General features: G+C 52.3%; 1 protein-coding gene across 3 annotated transcripts; it reads right to left on the reverse strand.

Annotated features, from left to right (window-relative positions):
* Positions 1-3,914: 3,914 nt before the first annotated feature.
* OBP2B (odorant binding protein 2B) lies at positions 3,915-13,563 on the reverse strand. Of its 3 annotated transcripts, none has more exons than XR_002519687.2 (6): positions 7,690-13,563; positions 6,261-6,331; positions 5,866-5,976; positions 4,876-4,977; positions 4,546-4,569; positions 3,915-4,046 (listed from the first exon to the last, which is right to left on the reverse strand). XR_002519687.2 is itself a non-coding variant. In XM_009198761.4 (6 exons), exons 1-5 carry the CDS (start codon positions 6,715-6,717, stop codon positions 4,547-4,549), a joined length of 429 nt encoding a protein of 142 aa, XP_009197025.3. In that variant the 5' UTR covers positions 6,718-6,729; the 3' UTR covers positions 3,915-4,046; position 4,546. The 3 variants fall into 3 exon arrangements, 1 of the variants encoding a protein (XP_009197025.3); XM_009198761.4 differs by lacking the exon at positions 7,690-13,563 and adding an exon at positions 6,596-6,729; XR_002519688.2 differs by lacking the exon at positions 5,866-5,976.
* Between the last annotated feature and the right edge of the window lie 12,640 nt (positions 13,564-26,203).

Here is a 26,203-nt window from a genome sequence, read left to right on the forward strand (position 1 = left end):
TCATAAAAGAAAAAAAAAAAAAAAGGAGAAGAAAAGCTTCCCGGACCTGCCCACACCATGGTGTCCAACAGGTGACTGGGACCCCATGTCCTCTGGCCGGTTCTCACCAGGGCCTCATGGGACTTTCCTGCTGGGGCCTGATCTGAAATGCACCGCTTCTTCAGACGGCTGAGGGTTTCTGCCCACTGAACCTTTGGCAATGCCAGGCGAGACGGGCAGCTCCAGCCCCACCATCACTGGCATCCTCTGGGCAGGTGCTCAGTGTTCCCTAGGGCCCAGGAGTGAGCCAGATGCCACCTTTACTTTTGTAGGCAAATTAGAACTTTTTAACTTCTGCCCATCTCTCTTTTGTCTGTACAGTGTGATAGTCTTGCTAACCTACTGCTGGATGAGTGAGTCAGGCTGTCACCAAGCAGCAGGTGCACCGTCCCATGGGAGAGGCAGGGGGTGGACGCACAGAACTCCGGGGTTCTCTGGGCACCCTCTATGCTTCCAGGCCTGTGAATTGGCACAGCAGGAACACAGATCTCCAAGGTGCACAGCCGGGGGCTCAGAACCCTGAAGGTCGGTGCTATCCCACCGGAGAAGCAACCTAGTCCAGCTGAATCCCTGGCCAGCGGTGAGGAGGAAAGGATGGACATCAGCCACGCCTGGCACCGACTGCCACAGCGGGAGCCTCGCCCAGCCCAATAATGTTTCTGTTCTAAGACTTCTGTCTTTTTTGTTTTTTTTAGAAATTATCACAGGCAAATGTCACCTTGAAGACTCGGTGGCAGCTAAGTGTGAGCTCAGTGTGGGGCATGAGTGTTCTGAAGCTGCCAGGGCTGGACTGCAGCGGGTGCCATGGGGTCCGTCATAGCCCCTTGGGTCTCGCCATTGCAGGCCACGCCGGCCACATTTCCACCGCACTTAAAAAACCAACTGTTATGCACGAACTAGAATAACACACAGAAGACTTAGTGAAACTGAATGTCTCACTCAGTGTTCTCAGCTCCTCTCTCTCGAAGGTTTGTCTTTCCACCGAAGCTGCCCTGCCCTGCAGCAGCAGGAAGTGCCAGGAATTAGTGCCCTATGGAAGCATCCCCATCCCATGACAGGCTGGAGCTGGTATAAACCATGGCAACACCAGGGACTGAGCCCCAGTGGGTCGCAAGTGGTCATCTTGATGCTGGACCCCTCACCAGCGGCCTTCCCTGCCGACGTCACCTCCCCCACCCTACTAGAGTCTCCCAGGACCACCTCCTACGTAAACCACTTGAGCTTCCGTCTGTCTCCTCTGCTTCTGGGGGACTCACAGTAGAAAAACAAAATTAATTATTTTTTGCAATATGGAGTGGTGTGATTTGAAATCCTTCCATGGATAATGACTGCTTGCTTATGTCTTTAAAAACATTTTTTTACTTTCTTGAGACAGAGTTTTGCTGTTGCCCAGGCTGGTCTCAAACTCCTAGGCTCAAGCGATCTTCCCATCTCAGCATCCTGAGGAGCTGGGACTACAGGTACCCGCCACCATGGCTGACTCCAGCATCTTTGTTTTCTGAATATTGAGTCCAGACATGGAGTTAGACCACAGCAGGCATGCGGATTACACCCTCTAGCAAGAAGGACACCATTGACAGACATGTAGACTTAGGCTGTACCAGGCCTGTATACCAGGGGGTGCATTGTGAGTAGGTAGGTGTGTGTGCGGGTGTGAGACTGTGTGTGTGTGTGTGAGAGAGGGAGAGCATGTGGCAGTGTGTGTGTGCATGTGTGAGAGCATGTATAGGTGTGTGTAGGGGGGTGTGTGTGTGCATATGTGTGTGCATGTGTGAGATTGTGTATAGATGTGTGCCCAGTCCTCGCAGTAACCTTGCTGGTGAGTGCTCCTGTGGTCCTTGTTTTACGAACAAAGAAACAGAGGTTGAGCACTTTCCGGAAGGCTGGTGACCCACGAGCCCCATGTCACACTTCTCAGTCTGCCTGGGGCCCTCGCTCTCAGCCTGGACACTCGGCCCCTAGTGAACAAGTCATGTCAGAGAGAACCTGTCTGGTGCCCCGTCTCCAGGATACACGTGTCCCTTTGTACATATATTTAAAAATTCATTTTGAAAGAATGCAAAAGCTCCACTGCCCTCCTTCGCATCTGTGATTTCTTGATTTTCAAACACTGAAAGGCTCATTTTGCTTCTGGAGAGATTCTGCTCGGCGCCTCTGCCGTGCTTGGGTTGGGAGTGAAAGTTTTCCTGACTTATTCGGGACACTGTCCTCAAATATTTGAGATGTTGGGTGTCTGTGAAGGCCCCATGGTTATGAGCCATGGGAAGAGGCTTCATGTGACTCAGTGACCGGAGAGTTTGTGGGTGGAATTGGGGGGTGCTGAGCTTGGTAGGGGAAGTCACATGGGGCCGGGGCTCTTGGGAGCAGAAACGAATGATGGGGCCCACGTCTGCCAGGACAGAGCCCCCCCCATCGAGGGCTACATTCCCAGGGCTACAGGTCCATGGTCCACCCATCACAAGGTGGCCAGGACATTGGATGGATAAGGCAGATGAATGGACCAACAGCCCAGGCAGGGATGCAGGGAAACCCACAGTTACCCATGCCAGGCCCTCCAAGTGGGCAGGAACGTACTTCCCAGCTTCTCATGTGCCTACCTCCTGCCAGCATCATTCCTGCACCCACGCTTAGCACTCTGCAGTCCAATCTCTGTCTTTCCCAAGGAGACTCTCCCCACTGCTTAGATGTATCAAAAATCCTTTTCCACCAGGTAAATATTTTTACTATTTATTTATTTTTTCTTCTTTTTACAAATAGAGATGAAGTAACGCCATGTTTCCCAGGCTGGTCTCGAACATTGGCCTCAAGTGTCCTTTCTCCTCGGCCTCCCAAAATGTTTACAGATGTGAGCCACTGCACCCGGCCAATTTCATATATATGTATTTTTTTTTTAACTTTTTAAGTTTATAGCAAATAACCAACCAATCTTGAATTTGTACACACATCCTAACCTTTCTGGAATCTGCATGGTAGCACTGGGTGAGGGAGATGGCTTACTGCTCACCCATCTTTGTGGGGTGAGGTCTGCCCTATCCTCCACATGTGGCCTGTGGACACCCAAGCTGGCTCCACCTCGGCTCGCCTGGGCCCTGCTGGCCTGGCTCACTTCAGGACCACCCTGTAGTCTAAGCCAAGAATCGCGTCCAGGTGGGAGAGGAGGAGGTGAGGATGCTGGTCTGGGCAGGAGGCGGGCAGCGGTTACTTGGTGCGGCCCTGGGGAGAGGCGGTCACTTTGCAGGCTCAACCCCCGGGAGGCCTGTCCAGCTTGGGTTTGTGGCTCTTGGGGCGTGTTTATCACTGCGGTGCAGTGGACTCTCCTCCCTCGCTGGGGTCGGCCTCCTCATGTCCCAGCAGCCCCAGTGTCTGTACAGACCATGGCCCCTGAACAAACCATGGGAAGGCCAGGGTGGGGCCGAGGATCTCGGAGACCGGGGCTGGCTCTGCCTTGCTCTGGGGGTGATGATGGAGGCACCAGTGCCCTTCTCTCCAGCGCTGCCACTGGACCCAGGCTGCTAAAGTGGGGCCGCTCGGAGGATCCCTCTGAGACCCCTGGGACAGGAGCCCTGCAGTGGCCCCACTGCTGCAGCTCTGATGCTGTGTCCCCACTCCTGTCCTCCCCAGTGGCTTTCCAAATGCTCCTGTCCAGGGCCCTGCCTGTCCTAAGCTGAACCTGAGACCTGAGGGTGGCTCTACAGGAGGCCCCTCCAGGACATCACGTGGCCCCGCAGGCCTGTTTGACGTCATGCCTCTCGTGGTTTGACGCTTGCTAGGTCCAACGTCTCCCCAGCTTCCCTTGTGACTCCCCCTCCCAGCAGGCCTCCCAGGGAGCCGGTGCAAGTCCCTCCATCCCCACAGAGAGGCCTGCCCAGAGCTGGGGGAGAAGCTCTTTATTTGGAGTCAGGGGGGTGGGAGCAGGGAAGGGTCATGGCTGGAGGGTAGGTCCAGGCGGTCCGGGCTCCGTGTCTGGCAGCAGGGTGGACTCTGGGTGCAGACTAGGGGCTGCCGTGCTAGGAAGAGCAGAGGTTAGGGAGGCTATAGGGTAGGGCAGAGGCCAGGCCCAGAGCTCCCTCCCCAAGATCTGCAGCCCCCACATCAGCCACTGCTGGGCAGCCTTGGGGCTCCAGAGTGACCTCAGCTCCTCCAATGACCGGGCAGGCCTCTGAGCATCCTCAGTGAGTGGATTGGGGGGAGTCGACCGAGTGGGGACAGATGCAGGGGGAGATGGGCCGAGCTGACACCTGAGGGAGCCCGAGGGAGGCCTCGCTGTGGAAGGGCCGAGGAGGACGCTCACTCGGGCTGGCAGGTGCAGGAATAGGTGAAACGAAGGACTTCCCAAATGTCCCAGGAATTGTGGGTGGGCAGACTCTGAGAGGTGCCAACCTCGTGCCTGACCCTGGGGGATCTCCCTGCTTGTGTGGGATAGCAGGGGCCAGAGCAGATGGACCCTTGAACCCTGGGAACCCAGGACTATGGGCTTGTCCAGTATCCTCCCAAAGCCTCACTCACCCTAATGTTCGGGAACGCAGCTTCCTGCAGAGACCAAGAAAAACCCAGGGATGAGAAGATGCCCTGGACCAGGGCCTGGACCCCATCACAGCCCAGAGCTCAGACCCTCCAACGACGAGGACCCTAAGCAGGGCCCAGGAGCCCATCACAGCGCAGAGCTCAGACTCTTCAATGACAAGAACCCTAAGCAGGGCCTGGGAGTCACTGTGAGGAGACTCAGGGCACACGGGGAATGCGGGGTACATGGGAGGACATGGGGGTCATGGGACACTGGAGGTCACAGAGAGACACGGGGGAAACATGGGGGACTGGGCACAGCTGTCCTCTCACCCGTCTGCAGGGGCATGAAAATGTCCTCCTCCGAGAGTCCCTTGTGCTGCATGAATTTCTTAAATTCTTCCAGGGCCTCCATGTTGATGTCGGGATTCCTACCTGCAGGTGAGGTGGCTACAGGTGAGCCGAGGTGGGGACAGCGACATGGCCCTGCAGGGAGCAGATGCTGAAAGAAGACAGCCACGGCCCAGCACCAGGACAGGGGGAGAAGCCCAAGAGTGGACCAGAGTTCAGGGGTGGGGCTGGGGACAGAGGAGACGGCCACCACCCAGCACCGGACAAGGGGGAGGGGAGGCCCGAGACTGGACGAGAGCTCCGGAGTGGGACTGGGGGACAGAGAAGATGGCCACTGCCCAGCACCAGGACAGGGGGAGAGGCCCAAGAGTGAACCAGAGCTCTGGGGTGGGGCTGGGGACAGAAGACATGGCCACAGCCCAGCACCGGACAAGCAGGAGAGGAGGCCCGAGAATGGACGAGAGCTCAGGGATGGGACTGGGGACAGAGGAGATGGCCACTGCCCAGGTGAGAGGTCCCCAGGAAGGGGGACAGTGGCAGGGACTCTCCAAGCCACTCAGCAACCCCAGGGGACCTCGGCAGCTCCCAAAGCCACGCTGCAGGGTCACAGCCCTCACCTGCAGGGACATTGTGTCCCAGAGGCACTGGCCACCTTCCCGCCCTGGAGGCTCCCTGCACCGTGAAGAGCCCTGTTAGGATGCTACCTCCCCCTTCAGGTGACCCTCCTACACTGGAGACCCCAGAAGTGGTCCTTGGCAGGTTCATGTCACCGAGGCTGAGTCTGTCCCTGCCTGGCCCACCCCATTCCCACTTCAGGTACTTGGACCGCCTGCCCAGCGGTGCCCGGCACATGAAGGTTGGCACAGGGGGCTTCCTCTTCCCCCCGTGCCAGGGCGTGGTGATGCTGGTTCCACTGGCTTCTGGAGGCAGAGACCGTGGGGCAGGACATGCAGGCCCCAGTGGGCCCCTCACCCACGAGCTTTCCCATGTGGAACAGACCCCCACGGCGCTGGTCTTTGCAGTAAAAGACAAAGTGGTCCCTCCCGGGCAGCTCCTGCACATATATGAGCTTCCTGCCCCCATCTGTAGATGACAGAGAAGATGGGTCATTCTCAGAGAAAGCACTCAGGACCACACGAAGAAACACTCAGGAATGTCTCAGTGGTCACCCAGGTGCCCTGGACACACCTGGTGTCTGACGTCAGGGCCACTAGCCTCCGGGGAAGGACGGGCCAGCCCCTCCTTGGAGGTGGGCAAGGCTGGGACCCTGGCAAAAGGGCAGCCCGGGCACTCTCTGCCTGTGGTGGGGCTGGTGCAGCTGGGGTTGATGGTGGGGGAGGGTGGGGTGGGGTGGGGGAGGGGCTCACAGGCACTGAATTTGCCGGGCTCCTCCGTTTTCCGCATCAGGATTTTCTTCTGGACGCACCGATCCTCCCTCCTGGAAAACAGGAGACACGTGGGCAGTGGCTCCCAGGACACACCTGGGCCATCCTCAGCTCACCTGGTGCATGGCCTTGACCTGGTGCCTGAAAATTCCACTGCTCCCCCACACCCCACCGAGCTTTAGCATGCCCGGGATGTTTTCCTCCAAGGCAGGGGTGATTCTTACCGACACTCTAAACGAGGATGGGGCAATGGGCACCAGGTGGGTCTGGGGAGGGGAGATAGTGGCCTGAGGGGCCCCGCAGTGGGCGACACTCACACGAAGGTGAATGTGGCTTCCAAGTCCCCACTGCCCAGGGCTGTCACCTTCACTGGGGACACCTTCCTGGGCTTCCTGTCCTCCGGAAAGTCCTTATCGACCACCATGGCCTTCACATACATCCTCCCCTCCTCCTCGTCCTCCCCTCCTCCTCGTCCTCCCCTCTTCCTCGTCCTCCCCTCTTCCTCGTCCTCCCCTCTTCCTCCTCCTCCTCCTCCTCCTCCTCCTCCTCCTCCTTCTTCTTCTGACACAGTCTTGCTCTGTCACCCAGGCTGGAGTGCAGTAGCACAATCTCGACTCATTGGAACCTCCACCTCCCAGGTTCAAGCGATTCTCCTGTCTCTGTCTCCCGAGTAGCTGGGATTACAGGTGCACACCACCATACCCTGCTACAGGCTACCCTTTCAAGACTCATTATATAGCTAGCAGATGGACAGATGCATAGATCAATGGGACAGACAATAAAGAATCCTCAAACAGACCTGCACACATATACTCAATTAAGTTTTTACAAAGATGCAAAAGCAATTCAACGAAAGATAGCTTTCCTAGCAAATGGGCTGGAGCAACTGGACATCCACAGACAAAACCACCAAACAAAAAGAAGAACCACAACCTAGGTCTCACACCCTGTATGAAAATTAACTCAAAATGGATCATAGACTTAAACATAAAACTTAAAACTATAAAAGCTTTAGAAAACAAAAAGAAAACTTTTGGGATATGGAGGTGGGTCAGGAGGTTTTAGATTTGTCACCAAAAATATGATCCATAAAAGGAAAAATTGTTAAAATAGACTTCATCAAAATAAAAACCTTTTGCTCTGTCAGAGACCCTGTTAAGAGAATGAAAAGAGAAGCTAAAGACTGAAAGAAAATATTGACAAACTACATATTCAACAAAGAATTAGTTTCTATACTTTATAAAGAATTTTTCAAAACTCAACAGTTTCAAAAATAGAATGTAGACAAAAGATGTGAAGGGACACTTGACTAGAGAGGACTTACAGATGGCAAATAAACACATGAAAAGATGCTCAACGCCATTAGTCATCAGTGAAACGCAAATAAAAGCCATGATATATCAGTACATACCTATCACGGTGGCTGAGATAAGATCATAGTGATCACACTGAAGCTGGTGAGGATGCATGGAAACTGGACAGCTTCTGAAAAATGGCTTGACAGGTTAAAACAAAACAAAACAAAAACAAGCTAACCCTGCAACAAGCATAGAACCCAGCAACAGAACCCCTGGGACTTCGTCCCAGAGAAATGAAAACTGATGTCAGTGCAAAAACCTGTACATGTGTCATAGCCCAAATCTATAAACACAGACGTCCTCCAACAGGTGAATGGTTAAACAGACTGTGGTACATTCATACCACGGAGCACTACTCAGAAGTAAAAAGGGATAAACTACTGATAAATGCAACAATGGGATGACTCTCCAGAGAATGATGCCGCTGCATGGGGAAAAAAAAGCCAATAATCCCACAATTTTATGATTGCAATAGATGACATTCTTGAAATGAGCAGATTGCAGTAGTGGATAACAGGTCTGTCATTGCTGGGGTTGGGGCTGGAGCAAGCCAGGTGAAGATACACATGATAGCTCTGTGTGGCTTTTTACAACTGCCTGGGAATCTACAGTGTCTCAAGATTAAATGTTTATTTTAAAAACCACAATGAGCATAAACGCTTTAAAAAAAAAAAAAAGAAAAACTTAGAGCCAAAGACTCAGCAACTCCACTCAGAAGCATCATTTCAACAGATACACTCCCACATATGAATCAGTAGATGGGTTCAATCTTTACTTACAAATCTTGGAAATGCCTCCAATATCCATCAATATAACAATGATAAAAGTTCATTTTTATGTTTTATTTTTGCAGACTTTCTAGATACCTCTCATTCTTTGGGCACAAGGAATACATCAGTGAATAAAACAAATGTCCTGCACTCGTGTGGCTCATATTCTAGGTGCAGGGGACATAAAATGAACAAAATAAATAAGTGAATTGTGGTGCCAGCTATCAATATCTTGCCTCCAGCTCCAAATGCACCCTTCATGGCCGATTCCGAGGTAATGGAGCTGGAGCCAGCAGGCGCTTCTCTTGTGCACCTGGCGCGATGCTAAGCTTTGTTAGTAGAGGCGTAGGGGAAAGTGCCTCCCAGGCTGGGTCCAGGATGCCTGGTTCTAGGATGCTTCCATTTCTCTCTTTTTCTTTCTCTTACTATACAGATGGCAGTGGCACAAGTCAGGAACATCTGGCGGCACTCACCACATTGAATTCAGGGGACCCCCCAGATGGCTTCCTATGGAGATTCAGTGGCATCCGCACATGTGGGTTCCCAGTGACTTTTGTAGGCTTCCCAGCCCCAGCCCACCTGCCTTGGGAGAGAAGAGAGGCTTCCTGCTTGCCAGACGCAGACTGCATTTCCCTGCCTGCTGGCCTCTGCCCTCACCATAGGCCAGCTGTGGCCGGGCAACCCAGCAAACTTCTCTAGCATCCCTTGGGAGAACCACACCTTTTCCCATGAGATCTGAACCCAGGCTTGTGGAAGGGATCCCCGCCCCCATTTATGTCTTCCTTAACTGCCCTCCTGTAATCCTGAGCCATTGTTTGTGGTTCTCTTTAAACCTCTATAGCTGATTGTTCATTGTGCAAGCAATCTCTGTTCAATCTATTGTCTCTGGATCCTATGGGTCACTGGTTCATAGAATTATATATTATTTTAAATGGAAATCAGCGTTATGGAAAAAGCAAAGTGGAAAGTTGGACAGGGAGTGCCGGGACAAGGGGTTATTGGTCCTTTAAATGAAATGATGAGGAACAGCCTCGCCAAGGTGGCATTCAAACATCGAATTTAAGACCTGAAGGAAGCAAGTTACGAGCTCGTCAGCTGGAAGAGGAGTCCAGGTGGCAGGAGCGTCCAGTGCCAGCCTGGAGGTGGGAGAGCACTGGCAGTTTCCAGGAACACATGGCAGAGCGGCCACAGCAAATGGTCCAGGGAGACTGGCCATATGTGAACCTGGGGAGAGGGCAGAACTGCCGTGAAGGGCATGAGGACCACGACGAGGACTTTAGCTTCTGCTCTGAGTGAAGGACCCTGGGGAGCTCCGACAAAGGCAAAGCTGCGACTTCCGTATTTAAGGGGTCTCTCCAGTTGCTGCACTGAGCACAGATTTGGGGGTCGAATATAGAAGCAGAGAAAGCAGTTAGAAAAGGCGTGGCAATAACCCAGGATATTTGGGGGCCCAATACAGAAGCAAAGAAAGCAGTCAGAAAGACGCGGCAATAACCCAGGAGGGCGCATTGATTTCTACCTGGGCATCCAGGAGAACAGGGGATGGACCTAACTGTCCCACCACAAACAGAGGGAAACTGGCCCCCAGGTATGAAACGCTTCTGTTCAGACACCGGACGCAGACAGCGCAGGCTGTGATCTCTGAGAGTGGGAGCTAACGAGCTCAGCTGGATCATGGCAGCTTTACGCCTGTAGGGAATTTCGAGCCACCACAGAGAGAGGAACCCAACAGAGCAAGGAGTCAGACGGCGTGGGCAGGATGCAGGTTGGACTCTGGGCATTGCAGACGACTAGAATGTGGGAGACAAGGAAGCAGACAGGAGAGCACTGTGCAGAGGAAGAGCTCCCGAAACATGCAGAGGGGTCCTCAAGACTGTAGCTAAATACTGGTCTATGCAGGCAGAGGGTGGAACTCCACAGGGCCAGAGAAAATGATGTTTGGGTAAAGAAGGATTCCAAGGAAGTGAAGAAAATCAACACCCCACAAACACAGGTACAAAAACGAGTTGAGACGCCAAGACAAGAACAGTCTTCAACAAATGGCTCTGGGACAACTGGATGTCTACACGCAAAAGAATGAGGTGAGACCTCACACCACACACAAGCTTTCACCAAAAATGGATCAAAGACCTAAACGTAAGAGCTAAAACTGTACAACTCTAAGAGAAGATATGTAAATCTCTGTGACTTTGGCTTTGACAATGAATTCTTCTCGATACACCCAAATAGCATGCAACCAAAGGAATAGACAAGTTGGACTTCATCAAAATTAAAAACTTTTGTACATCGATGGACACTATGAAGGGAGTGAAAAGACAAGATACAGAGCGTGAGAAAATACTTGCAAATCACATATCTGATAAGAGTCTAGTATCAACAATATATAAAGTACACTTATAACTCAACATAAAAACACAAATTGCCCAATTTTAAAAAGGGAAATTACTTGAATAGACTTTCTTCAGAGAAGATATAAAAATGACCAATAAGCATATGAAAATATCCTTAATGTTATTAGTCATTAGGGAAATGCAAATCAAAATTATAGTTAAATACTACTTCATATTCATTAGGATGGCTAGAATCACAAAGCCAGATAATAACAAGGGTTGGCAAGGATGTGGAGCAATTAGAACCCTCATGCACCACTGGTGGGAATGTAAAATGGCACAGCTGCTCAGAAGAACATAGTTTGGCAGCTTATCCAACAGTTACACATAGAATTATTCAATACCATATGACCCAGCAATTCCACTCCCAGGTATACACCCAGGACAAATGAAAACATATGTTCCCACGAAAATATTTATGCACAAATGTCCCTAGCAACATTACAAAACCCAAGAAGTGTAAACAATGCAAATGTCTACCAATGGATGAATGGATAAAAAAGGTGGTATTATGCACACAATGAAATATTATTCTGTCATAAAAAGAAATAAAATACCAACACATGCTACCACGTGAGCAAACCTGGAAACATTACGCTAAGGGAGAGAAACCAGTCACAACAAACACATATATATGATTCCATTTCTATGAAATGTCCAGAACAGGCAGGTCCACGGAGACAGGAAGTAGATGAGAGGTTCCAGGGCGGGGAGGGAAGAATGGGGGTGAGAGCTGACGGACACGGGGACCTTTGTAAGATGATGGAGATCTTCTGGAATTAGATAGTGGTGATGGTTTCACAGCCTTGTGAATTTATTGAAACCCACTGAATTCGGCACTTTTAAAGAGTGAGCATGATAGCATGTGAAATAGATACCAAATAAAAATTCTAAAAATCACCTCCCGAGAGAAGTCTCTCCGGGCTACACAATGGGAAGATGCGGCCCCTCCTCTCTCTGTCACTCCGCTGAGCTGTGTTCCATTTAGGACACATCACTTCCCGAAAACACCCTGTTCATTTACTTGCAATCCTACTGACCGTCAATTTCCCCCATGTGGTAGACTGAATAATGGTCCCCAATGATGTCCACACCCTCATCCCTGACCCTGTGGATGTGTGTATGGTAAAAGGGACTTTGAAGATATAATTCAGTGAGGGATCTGAGATGAGCAATTACCCTGGATTATCTGGGTGGACTCACTGTTATCACAGGTGCCCTTATAGGAGAGAGGCTGGAGAGCGAGGAAGGGAGAGAGAGGAGGGCAGGGAGAGAGAATCTTTACCAACAGAAGCAGAAGAGGCTGCACTGCTGGCTTTGAAGGTGGAGGAGGGGCCACGAGCCAAGGCATGTGGAGGCCTCTGGAAGCTGGAAAAGGCAGGGACAGATTCCCCCTTAAGAGCCTCCAGAAGGAGCCAGCCCTGCCAACCTTCGTTTTAGCCCCATGAAACATACTGAAAAGAAGAGCTGGAATGAAGCATCTGAGGCTTTCTCAGCAAACCCTGCACGCTCGGTTGCAGTTGTGGGTTTTTTGACCAACAAATGAAAGCATTCTAAGACACCATGCGCCTTCGGCTGAAGGGGGGTGTGACTATCTATTCCCAGCCCCAGCCCCACAACCAGAGGATGCGTTTCCTCACGGCTTTCTCCTGCAGCTCAAGGAGGGAAAGCGTTTGGAATTATTTGACTTCTCCCCTACACTCAATGGAACTTTGGAATTATTCTTCCCACCCTTGCCAACCACAGGGCTTTCTCATGTCTATGGGCATGTGTGCAGGTTGCTTGGGTATGCAAAGATGCAGGGAGGGCATCTCGTCGATGGAAAATGGGATTCTCATGGGCATGGCATGAAGTGACACCACAATTCCCTACATTGTTTGCTGTGGTTGCTCACTGGGACGTGGCACCGACTAGAACCAAGGCTTTGGGAAGCCAACAGGCTACTGGGCTTGGCCACAAACATGGTAATGACGACTGCAAGGAGAATGGGGCGGGGGCTGCCCTGACTGCTCTGGGGCTTTCAGAAAGGAAATGCCAAGGTCTAAGCTTGAGTAACAGGCAAGACACTGCAGATGTTCCATCCTGACCTTGAATATTTCATTCTTGCAGCCACAGAGAGGCAATGACTGAAAATCCGACTCCACATTTAGTAGTGTGGGTTGCACGGTGAGCTGGGTTCTAAAGTCGCCAAGTGTTTATGTGAAAGTCGGGTCACTGCTTAAGGAGTGGGGCCGTGACACGCAGAACTAGGACATTCATGTGACCTCAGATGGAAGTGAGAATTGTGATCCCCTCCCCAATCCTCCTGAACCCACCTGGGCAGAATCACCACCTCCTCCTTTGTGTGAGGAGACGAGACCTCGCTTTCTCAGACATCTTTCCCCGAGACAGTTGTGTGGGGATATATTCTAGGGGCTTTACACGAAGAGAACCGTGCTCCAATGTGGACCCAAGCTGAGCGTACCAGTGCTTATGTACTGAGCACGGCAGAGCTCTCGGCATGGATCGGCTCCGCCCAAGCCCCTGCACCAGGAGACAGGAGATCACCAAGCTCTCACGGAGTCCAGCAGCAGGAGATGCATCCCTGGGGTGGCCCCAGCACCCTAAATGCTTCCCTGAGAGTAATGCCAGGTGGAGCTCAGCCCCAGTGAAGTCAGCAGCAGACCCTTGGGTGGCTTTGGGTGAGTTCTTGGGTACCCAAAGTCAGCAAACTTCTCTGCCATCCAAGGACCACAGACACACCCTCTCCAGGGAGGCCTCAGCGCCTTCCAGGCTGCCTCCTACCCCAGTGCCTCCAGCCTCAGGCTCCCAGAACTGGTAGAAATAACATTTCTGTTATTTCTGTGGTTTTAGAGTCCTTTACCTGGTAGCCCTCTGTTGCCAGCTTGGGAATTCTTTGCAGTAATTTGCTTTCAAATGACTTCGTGCCGCCTCGCCCTCCCGGCGACCCTCTCTGTGGCCAAATCATGGCCTTTACTTTCTGAATTTGGACACGCTGATATCGGGGGCTGCAGGCGAATTTGCTGTGTGTCCCGGCCAGCATCCAGCCGCCCCTTCTTAGAGCTTTTGCTAAAAAGGGCTTACACCTGTGACTCCTTCCTCCGCCCCTTTGAGAAGTCGGTGTTTCTCCTGCAATGCAGAAGTGTCTTTCTCAGGCTGGGTGCAGTGGCTCACATCCGTAACCCCAGCGCTTTGGGAGGCATAGGTGGGTGGATCAATGGAGGTCAGGAGTTTAAGATCAGCCGGGGCAATATGGTGAAACCCTGTCTTTACTAAAAGTACAAAAATTAGCCGGGCGTGGAGGCACGTGCCTGTAATCCCAGCTACTCGGGAGGCTGAGGCAGGAGAATCGCTTGAACCCGGGAAGCAGAAGAGGTTGCAGTAAGCCAAGATCGTGCCACTGCGCTCCAGCCTGCGTGACAGAGCAAGACTCCAAAAAAAAAAAACAAAACAAAACAAAAAAACACAAGTGTCATTCTTAAGGACCTGAGAGCCATTCCTTAGAAATGTGACCTTCAGGAAAAATGATGACCTCCATCTCCCAGACTCTGTTGGGGCACAGAGTCCTCCTTCCGTAACTGCCACACAGCGGGCCCCACTGCACTGACCCTGCCCAGCCCTCTGTAACTCTTCACTGGAGCCCTCACTCCCTCCCGCACCCCCTCCCACTCTCCCTTCACAACACCCCTTCACCACTGCACAAAGTAACAGGGAACCACTCTGTCCCCAGCTCTCAGAAGCTGCTAAATAAAACCTGTCCTCACTGCTTTAACTAGTGTCCAGCTTGGCTCGCTGGTGACGATGTATCCAAAATGCCATATTTCACACATGGACTTGAGCGGGAGAGCAGCTTTCACGATGGCTTCCAGGACTGGCTGAGCTGGCGTTGTGGCCTCATTCACGGGGCTGGGACGCCAGGATGGCCCCATATAATATGAAGAAAGGACTCTGTGCTGCAGGCTGGTGGGGGAAGACACAGCCATAGAAATGACTGGGAGGGAGGCTTGTTATACTCAGACCCCTAGAAACACGAGGGGCGGGGCCTCCCGGAAGCACCAGGGCCTGTCTGGAGGAACTGGGAGCAGGAGGAGAGTGTGGGCGGAGCCCGCACTGCGGTTCCCACGTTTCCCACGGGAAGGAACGGAGGAAGCAGAGTAAACAGGCTCAGGGCGGGCTGGTTTCAATAATGTCCCGGGCCCTGGGGTGTAGGGGCTGGCTGCCCCTAGCTGTCTGGTACCTGCCCTGGGAGGGTGTGGGATCTGAACAGGTTGGTTTGCCTATGGAAGGCACACTTACAAACAAGTCATCTGCTATTTCTAGAAATTAGCCAACTCCAGAAGAAGCACTTCCTCCAGGGTTAGCAAGGCCCCAGATATCAGCGTGTCCAAATTCAGAAAGTAAAGGCCATGGTTGACACAGAGAGGGTGTTGGAGACAGGTGGCACAGTCATTTGAAAGGCAAATTACTGCAAAGAATTCCCAACTGGTAACAGGAGAGGGGCTACCAACGAGTAAAGAGGACTCTAAAACCACAGAAATAACAGAAATGTTATTTCTACCAGTTCTACCCCAGGGCTGAGGCTGAGCACTGGGGTAGGAATAACCTGGAAGGCACTGAGGCCTCCCAGGAGAGGGTATGTCTGTGGTCCTGGGATGGCAGAGAAGTTTGCTGACTTTGGGTACCCAAGAACTCACCCAAAGCCACCCAAGGGTCTGCTGCTGACTTCACTGGGGCTGAGCGCCACCTGGCATCCTGCTTGCCAGCCAAGCCCCTCAGGATAGAGAATGAAGAAGTCTCCTGAATCTAAAGGGAAGCCCCTTCCTCCCCGACCTCAGTGCCCTCTGTTCACAAGGCCTAACAGTGCACCAGCTACGAAGGAGAAACATCGACAGGGTCCAGCTCCAGTCACACGCAGGATAATTAAGAGGAAATTTGAAACTGAGGAGCAATAAACCCATAGCTGGCATAGAACCCAAATGGCCAAGGATTCAGAATGTGGGGGTGCACACTCACCCATCGCACCTGCTTCCCCCATTGTCAATTTCTTCTCTTTATTATTTCCTTTCTTCTACTTTCTTTAGGCATAATGTGATCATTTCTTCTTAAGGTGGGGGCTTGGGCCATTGACTTAAGCATTTATTTTTCCTACTAGAACCATTTAAAGCTATAAACTTGCCATCCCTGCAGCCTTAGGTCATGTAAGATTAGAGTGTTAGGTTACCAAGAGGGAAAGCTCTGCTATCAGGAAGCACAGTGAGTGCCCCAGGAAACCTGCTGTGATGGTTCCACCAGGCCATGCTGGGATCCTCATGCCCACAGATGAGCAGGTAAAGAACGGAGTTACTGTATATCAGTAGGTGTTTTATACTGATTATGTATATTGGTGGGTAATTGACCCTGATTGTGTACACTGGTGGATAACTGACCCTAATCATGTATATTAGCGGGTAATTGACCCTGATTATGCCTATTGGTGGGTAATTGGCCCTGATTATGTACATTGGTGGGTAATTGACCCAGATTATGTATATTGGTGTGTAATTGACTCTGATTATGTATATTGATCAGTAGTTGACCCTGATTAGGAATATTGGTGGATATTTTACCCTGATTATGTATTTTGGTGGGTAGTTGACCATGATTACGTATATTGGTGGGTAATTGACCCTGATTATGTACATTGATGGGTAATTATTAACACTGATTATGCATATTCATGGGGAATTATTGACCCTGATTATGTATATAGGTGTGTAGTTGACCCTGATTATGCATATTGGTGGGGAATTATTGACCCTGATTGATTATGTATATTGGTGGGTAACTGACCATGATTATGTATATTTATGGGTAGTTGACTCTGAGTATGTATATTGGCGGGTAATTATTGACCCCGATTGTATATATTGCTGGGTAATTATTGACCCTGATTATATATATTGGTGGGTAATTATTGACCCTGATTGTATATATTGCTGGGTAATTATTGACCCTAATTGTGTATATTGGTGGGTAGTTGACCCTGATTATTGTGAGCTGGTGAAGTGGCTCCTACTTAGGATGAGCAGAGAGGAGTGTGTCTAAAATTCAGGAGATTCAAGGAAGCACCCACGGGTGCCTCCCTGCCCAGTGGTGACCATGACAAAGCCACTACAGTGACCAGAGCCTGACGAGAGCTCTGACTCAGGTCTCAGACACCTTGGAGATGAATGTGCAGCTTCCCCACTGGGCAAACAATCCAGACAGTGAAGGGACCCCAGAAATGCAATGGCCGATGAAGCTTCAGTGACGGTCCCATGGGGCTGCGTATATCTGTGCAACTTGAGGGGTGGAGCACAGACAGTCATGTGAGACCCCAACCGTGTCCTCCCAGACGCATCCTCCTCATGTGCACAGGCAGCTCTCGGCTGCATGCCCCATGACTCCTCGCTTGAAGGTTTTCTCTGGATGCTAAAGCATGCCCAGCCCACACCAGGCAGATTGCACTGCAGGCTGCTAATGTCCCTGTTGTGGCCCTCAACCCAGCACAGCCAGATTGGAGGGCAGAGCAATCTGAGTGTACTCTACACAGGGCCGAGGGAGACCCCACCAGAGATCCTCCCTTCCTGTGTTCTCTTTATAGTGACTCTATACACATGATGGTACCTTTTCCCAGTCAAGATAAGCTGAGTAAAATTTTCCTGCATTGGTAGTAACAAGTGACTCTACCTGCAGAGTGGGAGACATCGGTGACTTAGGCCACTACTTAGCTCAAGCGTGCCCTCTCCTACTGGGATTGTGAAATGCATTTCTTTTGCTAAATGGTGAGTTCCACTTCCCATTGTGGCCAAGGAGCTCCCATCTGACCAAGCCTCCCTCAAGTAGCAATGATCAACTCTGGACAAAATGCAGAAACCACTCTCCCAGGGCAAACAGACACTGCAGGTCGGTCAGCACCTGGAAGAAGGTGACAGCACGGGATGAGTTTCCCATTCTCACTGCTTTTATCTGGAGGACAGGCCCTGTCTGTGCCACATGGAGCAGATCAAACTCTGGTAGACACCCTGCAATTTTGCTGGCTTGAAGAACCAGAGGACAGAGTCCTAGGCAATGATAGCTGCTGGAAAGTGAAGAAGAGAGCCAAGGAGAGAGCCCCAAGTTCTATGCAGAAACCGTCCAAATCTCAGGCTAACCCCTAAAAAATGAACACACAGGTAAGACATGAAGTGGCCCAGCAAAGGCTAGAAGAACTGACTGAAATGTGAACTGAATTGCTGTGCACCACAGAGGAGGCAGAGCTTACAGCTGGAGGTCAAATAACTTCCTGCTTCAAAACAAAAACCACGCCAGGTGTGGTGGTTCACTTTGGGAAGTCCAGCACTTTGGGAGGCTGAGGCAGGCGGATCACCTAAGGTCAGGTGTTTGAGACCTGAAGGGGACCAGCTCCTCCACATCTGTGAGTGTTTCTCTTCAGGTGGGACGAGAGACTGAGAAAAGATATAAGACACAGAGACAAAGTATAGAGAAAGAACAGTGGGCTCAGGGGACCAGCACTCAGCATACAGAGGACCCGCACCGGCACTGGTCTCTGAGTTTCCTCAGTATTTATTGGTCACTATCTCTACTATCTCAGTGAGGGGGATGTGGCAGGACTACAGGGTAATGGTGGGGAGAGGGTCAGCAGGAAAACATGTGAGCAAAGATCTCTGTGTCATAAATAAGTTTAAGGAAAGGTGCTGTGCCTTGATGTGCACGTAGGCCAGATTTATGTTTGACTTTACACAAACCTCTCAGTGCATTAAAGAGCAGTATTGCTGCCAGCACGTCTCACCTCCAGTCATAAGGAGGTTTTCTCCTATCTCAGTAAATAGAATGTACGATCGGGTTTTACACCGAGACATTCCATTCCCAGGGATGAGCAGGAGACAGATGCTTTCCTCTTATCTCAACTGCAAAGAGGACTTCCTCTTTCACGAATCCTCCTCAGCACAGACTCTTTATAGGTGTCGGTTGGGGGACGGTCAGATCTTTCCCTTCCCTCGAGGCCATATCTCAGGCTGTCTCAGTGGGGAGAAACCTTGGACAATATCCAGGCTTTCTTGGGCAGAGGTCCGCAGTACATTGTGTCCCTGGGTACTTGAGACAGGAGAATGGCGTTGACTTTTACCAAGCATACTGCCTGCAAACACTTCTTTAACAAAGCACATCCTGCACAGCCCTAAATCCATTAAACCTTGAGTCAACACAGCATGTGTTTCTGTGAGCACAGGGTTGGAGCTAGGATTACAGATTAACAGCATCTCAAGGCAGAAGAATTTTTCTTAGTACAGCGCAAAATGGAGTTTCTTATGTCTTCTTCTTTATACATAGACATGGTAACAGTCTGATCTCTCTTTCTTTCCCCCACGACCAGCCTGGCCAACATGGCAAAACCTTGTCTCTACTAAACATACAAAATTTAGCCAGGCCTGGTGGCGGGCACCTGTAGTCCCAGCTACTCGGGAGGCTGAGGCAGGAGAATCGCTTGAACCTGGGAGGTGGAGCTTGCAGTGAGCTGAGATCGTGCCAGTGCACTCCAACCTGGGTGACAAGAGCAAAACTCCGTCTAAAAAAAAAACCAAAAACCAAAAACAAAAACCAGCACTTTTTACAGGAATCTAACAAAACCCAGAGTTTATACATCATTCAAACTGTCCAGGAAGCAATCCAAAATTGTTATACACATGAAGAAAGGAAAATATGACCATTTTTAAGAGAACTGGCTTTGAGCCACCCTGGAGGCAGCTGACTGGGACATGCCAAAGAAGTGACCACAATACTGAAGCATGTGGGGGAAATAAATGTGCTCAGAATGAACGAAAAGACAGGTGCTCTCAGCAGAGAAACAGCAACTGCAAACAGTAACCAAGTGGAAATTCCAAAATTAAAAATCACAACATATGGAATGAAAATTCACCAGGTACAGCTAAGAGAAGAATTGAGACACCTCCATCAACAGGAAGATATGTTAATAGAAATAATCCAGCCCTATGAATAAACAGAACAAATATTGAAAACAAAAAGAGGTTGAGCTCAGGAGTTTGAGGCTGTAATGAGCTATGATTGTGCCACTGCACTCTGGCCTGGGCAACAGGGCAAGACCCTGTCTCAAAAAAAAAAAAAAAAAAAAAAAAAGAAAGAAAGAGAGAGAGAGAATCTCAGAGACTAAGAGACAATATTCAAAGGACTAACACCCATGTAATTGAGTCCCAGAGGAGTGGAGAGCAATCATGGGCTGAAGAATCACTGAATCATTTGAGGAAATAATGGATAGAAATCTACCAAGTTTTATGAAATTACAGAAACCTTAGAAAACCCCATGCAGGATAAACAGAAAGAAAACACATTAGGTACATCAAAGTCAAAGTGCCAAAAACCAAATTTAAAGACAGAATTTTAAAGCAACCAGAGAAAAAAGATACATTACATACAGCAGAAGAATGAGCTGACTAAGCGTTGAGATTTCACTGGAAACAGGGAGGCCAGAGACAGGGAAACCGCATCTGTAAACTGTGGAAGGAAAAGAACTGCAGTTGATAATTCTTTTTATTATTATTATTATTATTAATGCACTGTCACCCAGGCTGGAGTGCAGTGGCATAATCTCAGCTCACTACAACCTCTGCCTCCTGGGTTCAAGTGATTCTCCTGCCTCACCCTCCCGAGTAGCTGAGATTACAGCCACATCCACCACATCTGGCTAATTTTTGTATTTTAGTAGAGATGGGGTTTCACCATGTTGACCAGGTTGGTCTTTAACTCCTGAACTCAGTGATCCACCCTTCTTGGTCTCCCGAAGTGCTGCAATTACATGTGTCAGCCACCACGCCCGGCTGAGAATTCTGTGTCTGCTGAAAATATCCTTCAAGAGTAAAAGCAAAGTGAAACACATGTGGATAAAACAAAATGGAAACAATTTGTGGGCAGCAGCCAGCAGTATAAAAAAAGCTATTAGGTTGTGTTGGTGCAAAAGCAATTACGGTTTTGTCATTACTTTTAATGACCAAAGCTGCAATTACTTTTTCGTAAAAGTATATATATATGTGTGTGTGTGTGTGTATACACACACATATACATACATACACACACACATACACACATACATATAGTTTTGTATAAAAGTATAAAAGAATGCATAAAAGCCATCCTTCAGGCTGGAGGGATGTGATCAGCATGGAAACAGGACACTCAGGACCAAAGAGCACTCGCCAGGGAAGGTCTGCGGGTAAAGAGAAAACACCCTCTCCATTCCTTTATCACATGTAGGACGGCTTCAGGCAAGCTCTGCAGTGCTGCGTCGCAGCGTCTCTAGCATATGTATATGTGATGCATGTCATCAATGACATGAGAGAAAGCACCTGTGCCATCACAAGGTCTATGACATGAGGCAGAGCGGGGAGGATGCACCTGTGCCATCACAAGGTCTATGACATGAGGCAGACCAGGGAGGACACACCTGTGCCGTCACAAGGTCTTCACGTTTTAAGTAAAGGACACAGTGCTTGCTCCAAGTCCACTGTGAATTAAGGATGTCATCGTCACCCCTAGAGCAGACACTTTAAAAATAATGCAGAGGGATAACGAAAGAGCTGACACATGAATTGAGATGAAATTGGGAAGAACAGAGCCGTTAGGACTGATGGGACACCCTCTGACCTTCCGTAACATCTTCCAAGGGGCCCTCGGTCCTCTTTCTTCACCACTTTCTTCACAGCCCGCTTTCTTCCCCACCAGTCCTCCAGGGACACCTCCTCTCCCGACGGCCCCTCCGAACCAGACCCTGCGCCTCCCTAAGAGGTGGATTCCAGTCCAGCGCCTTCCAAACTCCCTTTCTGGCTCTGGAACAGTGACGCTCTGGTCTACATGAAAGTTCTCCGTATCGCTGCACATAGCGAAGGGTTCTCTCTTCTGGGGTGCACCCAGGTGGGGTATCTGTCTTCTGTAACTGCTGCCCCAGCATCCTCTCCTCTCTGCACAGTTGCCCAGACTGTCCCTGGGCCTGGGCTCTGGCACTGGCCCTGCGGGAGAGGGGGGTTCTGGCTTCCCCATGGAGGTCATGTGGGGCACGGGGCACTTTCTGAGCTACAGGTGCTCGCACAGGCTCTTTGCACTCATCTGCGTGGCGTCTGAAGACTGGTGCAGAGACTTGCACACCTGAGATGGGCGTGCCGGTCGGCGTGGCCACGTCCGCCTGCTACAGGTGACGCCTGCTACAGGTGACACTCCGTTGCACACGCCACCCTGGAGCCTCGGTGAGATGGGAGAGATGGAGCTGGGCATGGGTGGTGCATCTATGAGGAGAACTCCTCAGACACCCTATAAGAACCAAGATTCATCCTGAGATGCAGAAAGTAAAACCCTAAATGGAATCGGGTTTCTTTATTTTTATCTTTTTTTTTTTTTTTTTTTTTGAGACAGAGTCTCGCCTGCTCTGCAGGTTGGAGTGCAGTGGCCAGGTCTCAGCTCACTGCAAAGCTCCTCAGCCCTGGCTTCACGCCATTCTCCTGCCTCAGCCTCCCGAGTAGCTGGGACTACAGGCGCCTCGCCCCACCTCGGGCCCGCTAGTTTTTGTATTTTTAGTAGAGACGGCTTCCACCGGTTAGCCAGGATGGTATTTTGACCATTTTGAGACAGGTCGGCTCTTGTCACCCAGCCTGGAATGCAGTGACATGACTATAGCTCATTGCAGCCTCAATCACCAAGCAATTCTACCTCAGCCTCCCCGGGAGTAGGTGTGCACCACCAAGCCTGGCTAATTTTTTTTTTTTTTTTTTTTTTGGTAGAGATGGGTCCACCTATGTTGCCCAGGCTGGTCTCCAACACCTGGTTTCAACTGGATTCTCTCACCGCTGCCTCCCCAGTGCGGGGAACACAGGCATGAGCCACCATGCCTGGCCAGAATCGAGTTTTTTATTAAGCAGTCTTGACCTATCACGGAGGCCCTGGTTAGGGGCCGGGCCCCTTTCCTGAGCAGCTGATTGGTCCACACAGCCACTCCTTGCTCTATTCAGATGGCTCCCACCAGCCACCCCACTAGCCCACATTGGGTTCTGGGTTGCCAGGTACTCAGGACAATCAGGGACAGCAGTGCCCCCGGAGCCGAGAAATGACTCCATGTTAGCGGCCGCGCAGCCGGCCACCTGCCAACCCTTTCCGCCCTCCCTGAGCCCGCGGGCTGTTGTCCTGTCCCGCGCGCAAGCCACCCCTGTGTGGTGCTGCCCGGCAGCCGCCCTCTCCTGGGGAGGCCAGGTCACTAAGAGTCTGCCTCTCCTCGCTCCCAGCCACTGGGTGAGGTTGCGCCATCGAAAGAAACTTTAAATCCTAACCGCCAGGGTCAGGAAAGGCGCCTGCGCGAGGTGGACCTCCGGTGGCTGCCCCCAAGCTGGGAACTTCCCGTCCCAACCTACCCAGGCACAGAGAGGGACAGTGGTTTCAGCCTTATGGCAGTGCTGGTGTGGCTTCCCGAGGACAGGATTGCTTCCCGGTGAGCGCCTAAGCCTGAGCCACACCTCTGCCTTGACTGTCCCTTCTCCCCTCATGTCCAGCCTTCACGGACCAGCGTCAGTGCTGGGCCCTGGTGGCCCTGCCCAGTCCCCTCTCTGCGGCAGCTGACGGTCCCAGGCCTTTCTGGTCTTAACTGCAGGACTGAGGAGCAGGAGTCCTGCCCCCACCCACCCCCTTGAGCCTTGCCCGCGCCGAACTGCAGGAAGCACCCCCAAACCAGCCCAGTCGCCAGCACACACCCCCCTGCCAGGCCCTTCCAGGCCCCTCACACTGTTGGCCTGCGGCACCCACCATGGAGAACTGGGCCCAGGCTGGTCCCCTGTCCTTCCTCCTGCTTCCCACCCCCTCCCTGCACCCAAGAAGCACCCAGCCAGCATCCCCCACCCCGAGGAACCCCACAGACAGGCGGAGTCTGAAGCTCTTTATGGAGAACCAGGAGAGGGGACGCAGGGCAGGGGGAAGGTGGAGGGTGGTAGGAAGGGGTGCGGCTGGCCGGGTTCTGCAGGGGTGGGGAGATTTTTCCGTGTTCCTGTGAATGATGGAGGTGCTGGGTGGTGCCGTCCTTGGGCTGCTGAGGAGCCAAGGTGCCCCCTGCCCTGGTAAGCGGGGGAGGGTGAATGAGGCCACGACAGGGAGGGTGGCAGGGGGATGTGACGTGGGAACGCGTATGCTCTTGGGTGCTGCAGTGTGGGGGCACATGTGAGCTCTCAGGCGCTATGGTGTGGGGGGCACATGTGGGCTCTAGGGGGCTGCAGGGTGGAGGCATATGCTGGCTCTCGGGGGCTATCGTGTGGGGGGCACACGCTGAGCCGGGCTCTCGGGGGCTGTGGGGTGGGGACACATGCAGGTTCTCAGGGACTAGGGTGTGGGGGCAGATGCCAGGCTTTCAGGGACTAGGGTGTGGGGGGCACATGCCAGGCTTTCAGGGGGGGGTCACATGCGGGCTCTCGGGGGCAATGGTGCGGGGGGCACACACCAAGCTCTCTGGCTGTAGGTGGGGGCTCCAGCCTCCAGATTGGAGCAAATGGAGCAGGGACCCCCTTACACACAGGCTGCCCACAGGGCTCCCTGCCTAGTGAAGAGGCATTGGGGGCAACTGCAGGCCAAGGGGAGGGTGTGGGAAGGACAGCGATGCTGTCCGGGATTCTGGCTCTGCCCACACCTGGGCAGGTGACCTTGGGTGAGTCTCCGAACTTCTGGTCCTCTCGTGCAGCCAGCAAGGGGCCCATCTAACACAGCGAGCACAGGCGCGCCTGCCACTTTGCTGAATCTTTGAGCAGGTAAGAGGAGTCACATCAGGTAAGAGGAGTCACAAGGACGGTTGAGGGTGAGTGGTGCTGAGGAGGAATCTCCCGCCTGCTCCCACCCAGGGGGCTGCAGGGTAGACACCGTCTCCACCAGCAGCCAGCAAAGGCGGGCTCAGCGCTGTGGGTTTCTCAGCTTCCCAGGAGTCACTCCCAGGGCAGGAGCAGAGGCTGGTGCCTGAGTGCGGGCAGCTCAGGAGAAGATCTCCCACCTGCCTGGCCTAGGTGGGGCGTCTCCCACCCAGGTAGGAGTGTGGTGGGTGGGAGAGACCCCAGGGCCTCTTGAAGCGCCACTGAGCCCAAGGCTGGATTTTCTCCAATGTCCTCTAAAGCTGTTCGCTCACCCTAATCGCTCCCTGGAGAGCAGGTTTCTGCAGGAAAAGGAAGCACAGGCGAGTCAGGAGACCCCCAGGAATGCAGTCAGGACTGGGGCCCCTCATCAACCACCAGCTCCACCACCCCAGGAAGGACAAAGCCAGAATTAGACGAAGCACAGTTACACGCCCATGCAACGCGGCTCTGCTGACGTCCCCACGCGGGGACACGGGGGGCTCTGCAGGGCCATGCCCCCTACCGCTCTGCCTGGGGGATGAGGATACTCTCCGTGCTAAGTCCGCGGGCTCCCACGGCCTTCTCAAAGTCCTCCAATGCTTCCAGGTTGTTCTCGGGGTCTCTGCAGGTGGGTGCCAGGACAAGACGTGGGCGCCCAAGGCAGCATGGGCAGACGGCACCCCGTCACAGCCTGGAAGCCTGAGCTGGGCTGGAGAGGGGGACCTTGCCCACCATGGGGGGACTTGAACCCAGAGGCCCTTGGGCTGGCAAAGCGGGACCAGGGTGTCGTACACGGCTGAGAAGGCTCCCGCGGCAGCAGAACTGGGAGAACAGGAAGGGCTCTCCGTCCATCCCCAGGCATCTCCCAGAGTGAGGATGGACGGCAGGACAGGCCCGCCCTGGAGGAAGTGTCTCTCCCCTCGGGGGCACCAGGGCACTGCCTGTCCCATTCCTCTGTCATTCGCACACCCCTGCATCCAGGGAGGACTCAGGAGCCTTCACGGGCCTCGTCTTCAGACAGGGATGGCACTGACACGTCACTGTCTGTGGGAGCCATCGCATCCGGAATTCAACCCTGGGAGCTGGAACATCCTTTCCACACAGACTCCTGCTCGCATCCCCGTTCCTCCCCCCTGCTGGACACCCTGCAGGAATGCGCTCAAGGATGACGCTGCAGGGAGCTGCCCCGGGGGAGGGCCTGGCCTGCCGTGGGACACGTGCGACCTCTGAGCCCCTGTGCCGACAGCCGCGGCTCCTTCCTGCCTTCACTGCAGAGACCTAGGCCGGGGCATCCGAAATCCTGAGCTCCAGGGGTGGGAATTGGGGCCTTTATCAGGAAAACTCATCCTAAGGAAACTGCAGTGGGTTCCTGGGTCCCAGTGGCTTCTCCCATGGGGAAGAGGGTGCAGGAGGCGGTGGGAGGAGAGAGGGCGGGTGGAGGCTTGGGTTGCAGGGTGTGGGTGCGGGACCCACCCACGAGCTTCACCCCTCGGATCGGCTTCCCGTGCAGCTCGCCCTCACAGTAGAAGA

The sequence above is a fragment of the Papio anubis genome, chromosome 13, assembly GCF_008728515.1.
Source record: "Papio anubis isolate 15944 chromosome 13, Panubis1.0, whole genome shotgun sequence".
Lineage (NCBI taxonomy): Eukaryota > Metazoa > Chordata > Mammalia > Primates > Cercopithecidae > Papio > Papio anubis.

What these genes read in the sequence shown, in the direction of transcription:
- OBP2B (XM_009198761.4), bottom strand. Translation starts at nt 6,717, where the DNA reads ATGTATGTGAAGGCCATGGTGGTCGATAAGGACTTTCCGGAGGACAGG. An exon ending in GAAGCCACATTCACCTTCGT is followed by an intron (nt 6,332 to 6,595) that starts GTGAGTGTCGCC and finishes CCTGTTTTCCAG; the next exon opens with GAGGGAGGATCGGTGCGTCC. An exon ending in GCCCGGCAAATTCAGTGCCT is followed by an intron (nt 5,977 to 6,260) that starts GTGAGCCCCTCC and finishes TGTCATCTACAG; the next exon opens with ATGGGGGCAGGAAGCTCATA.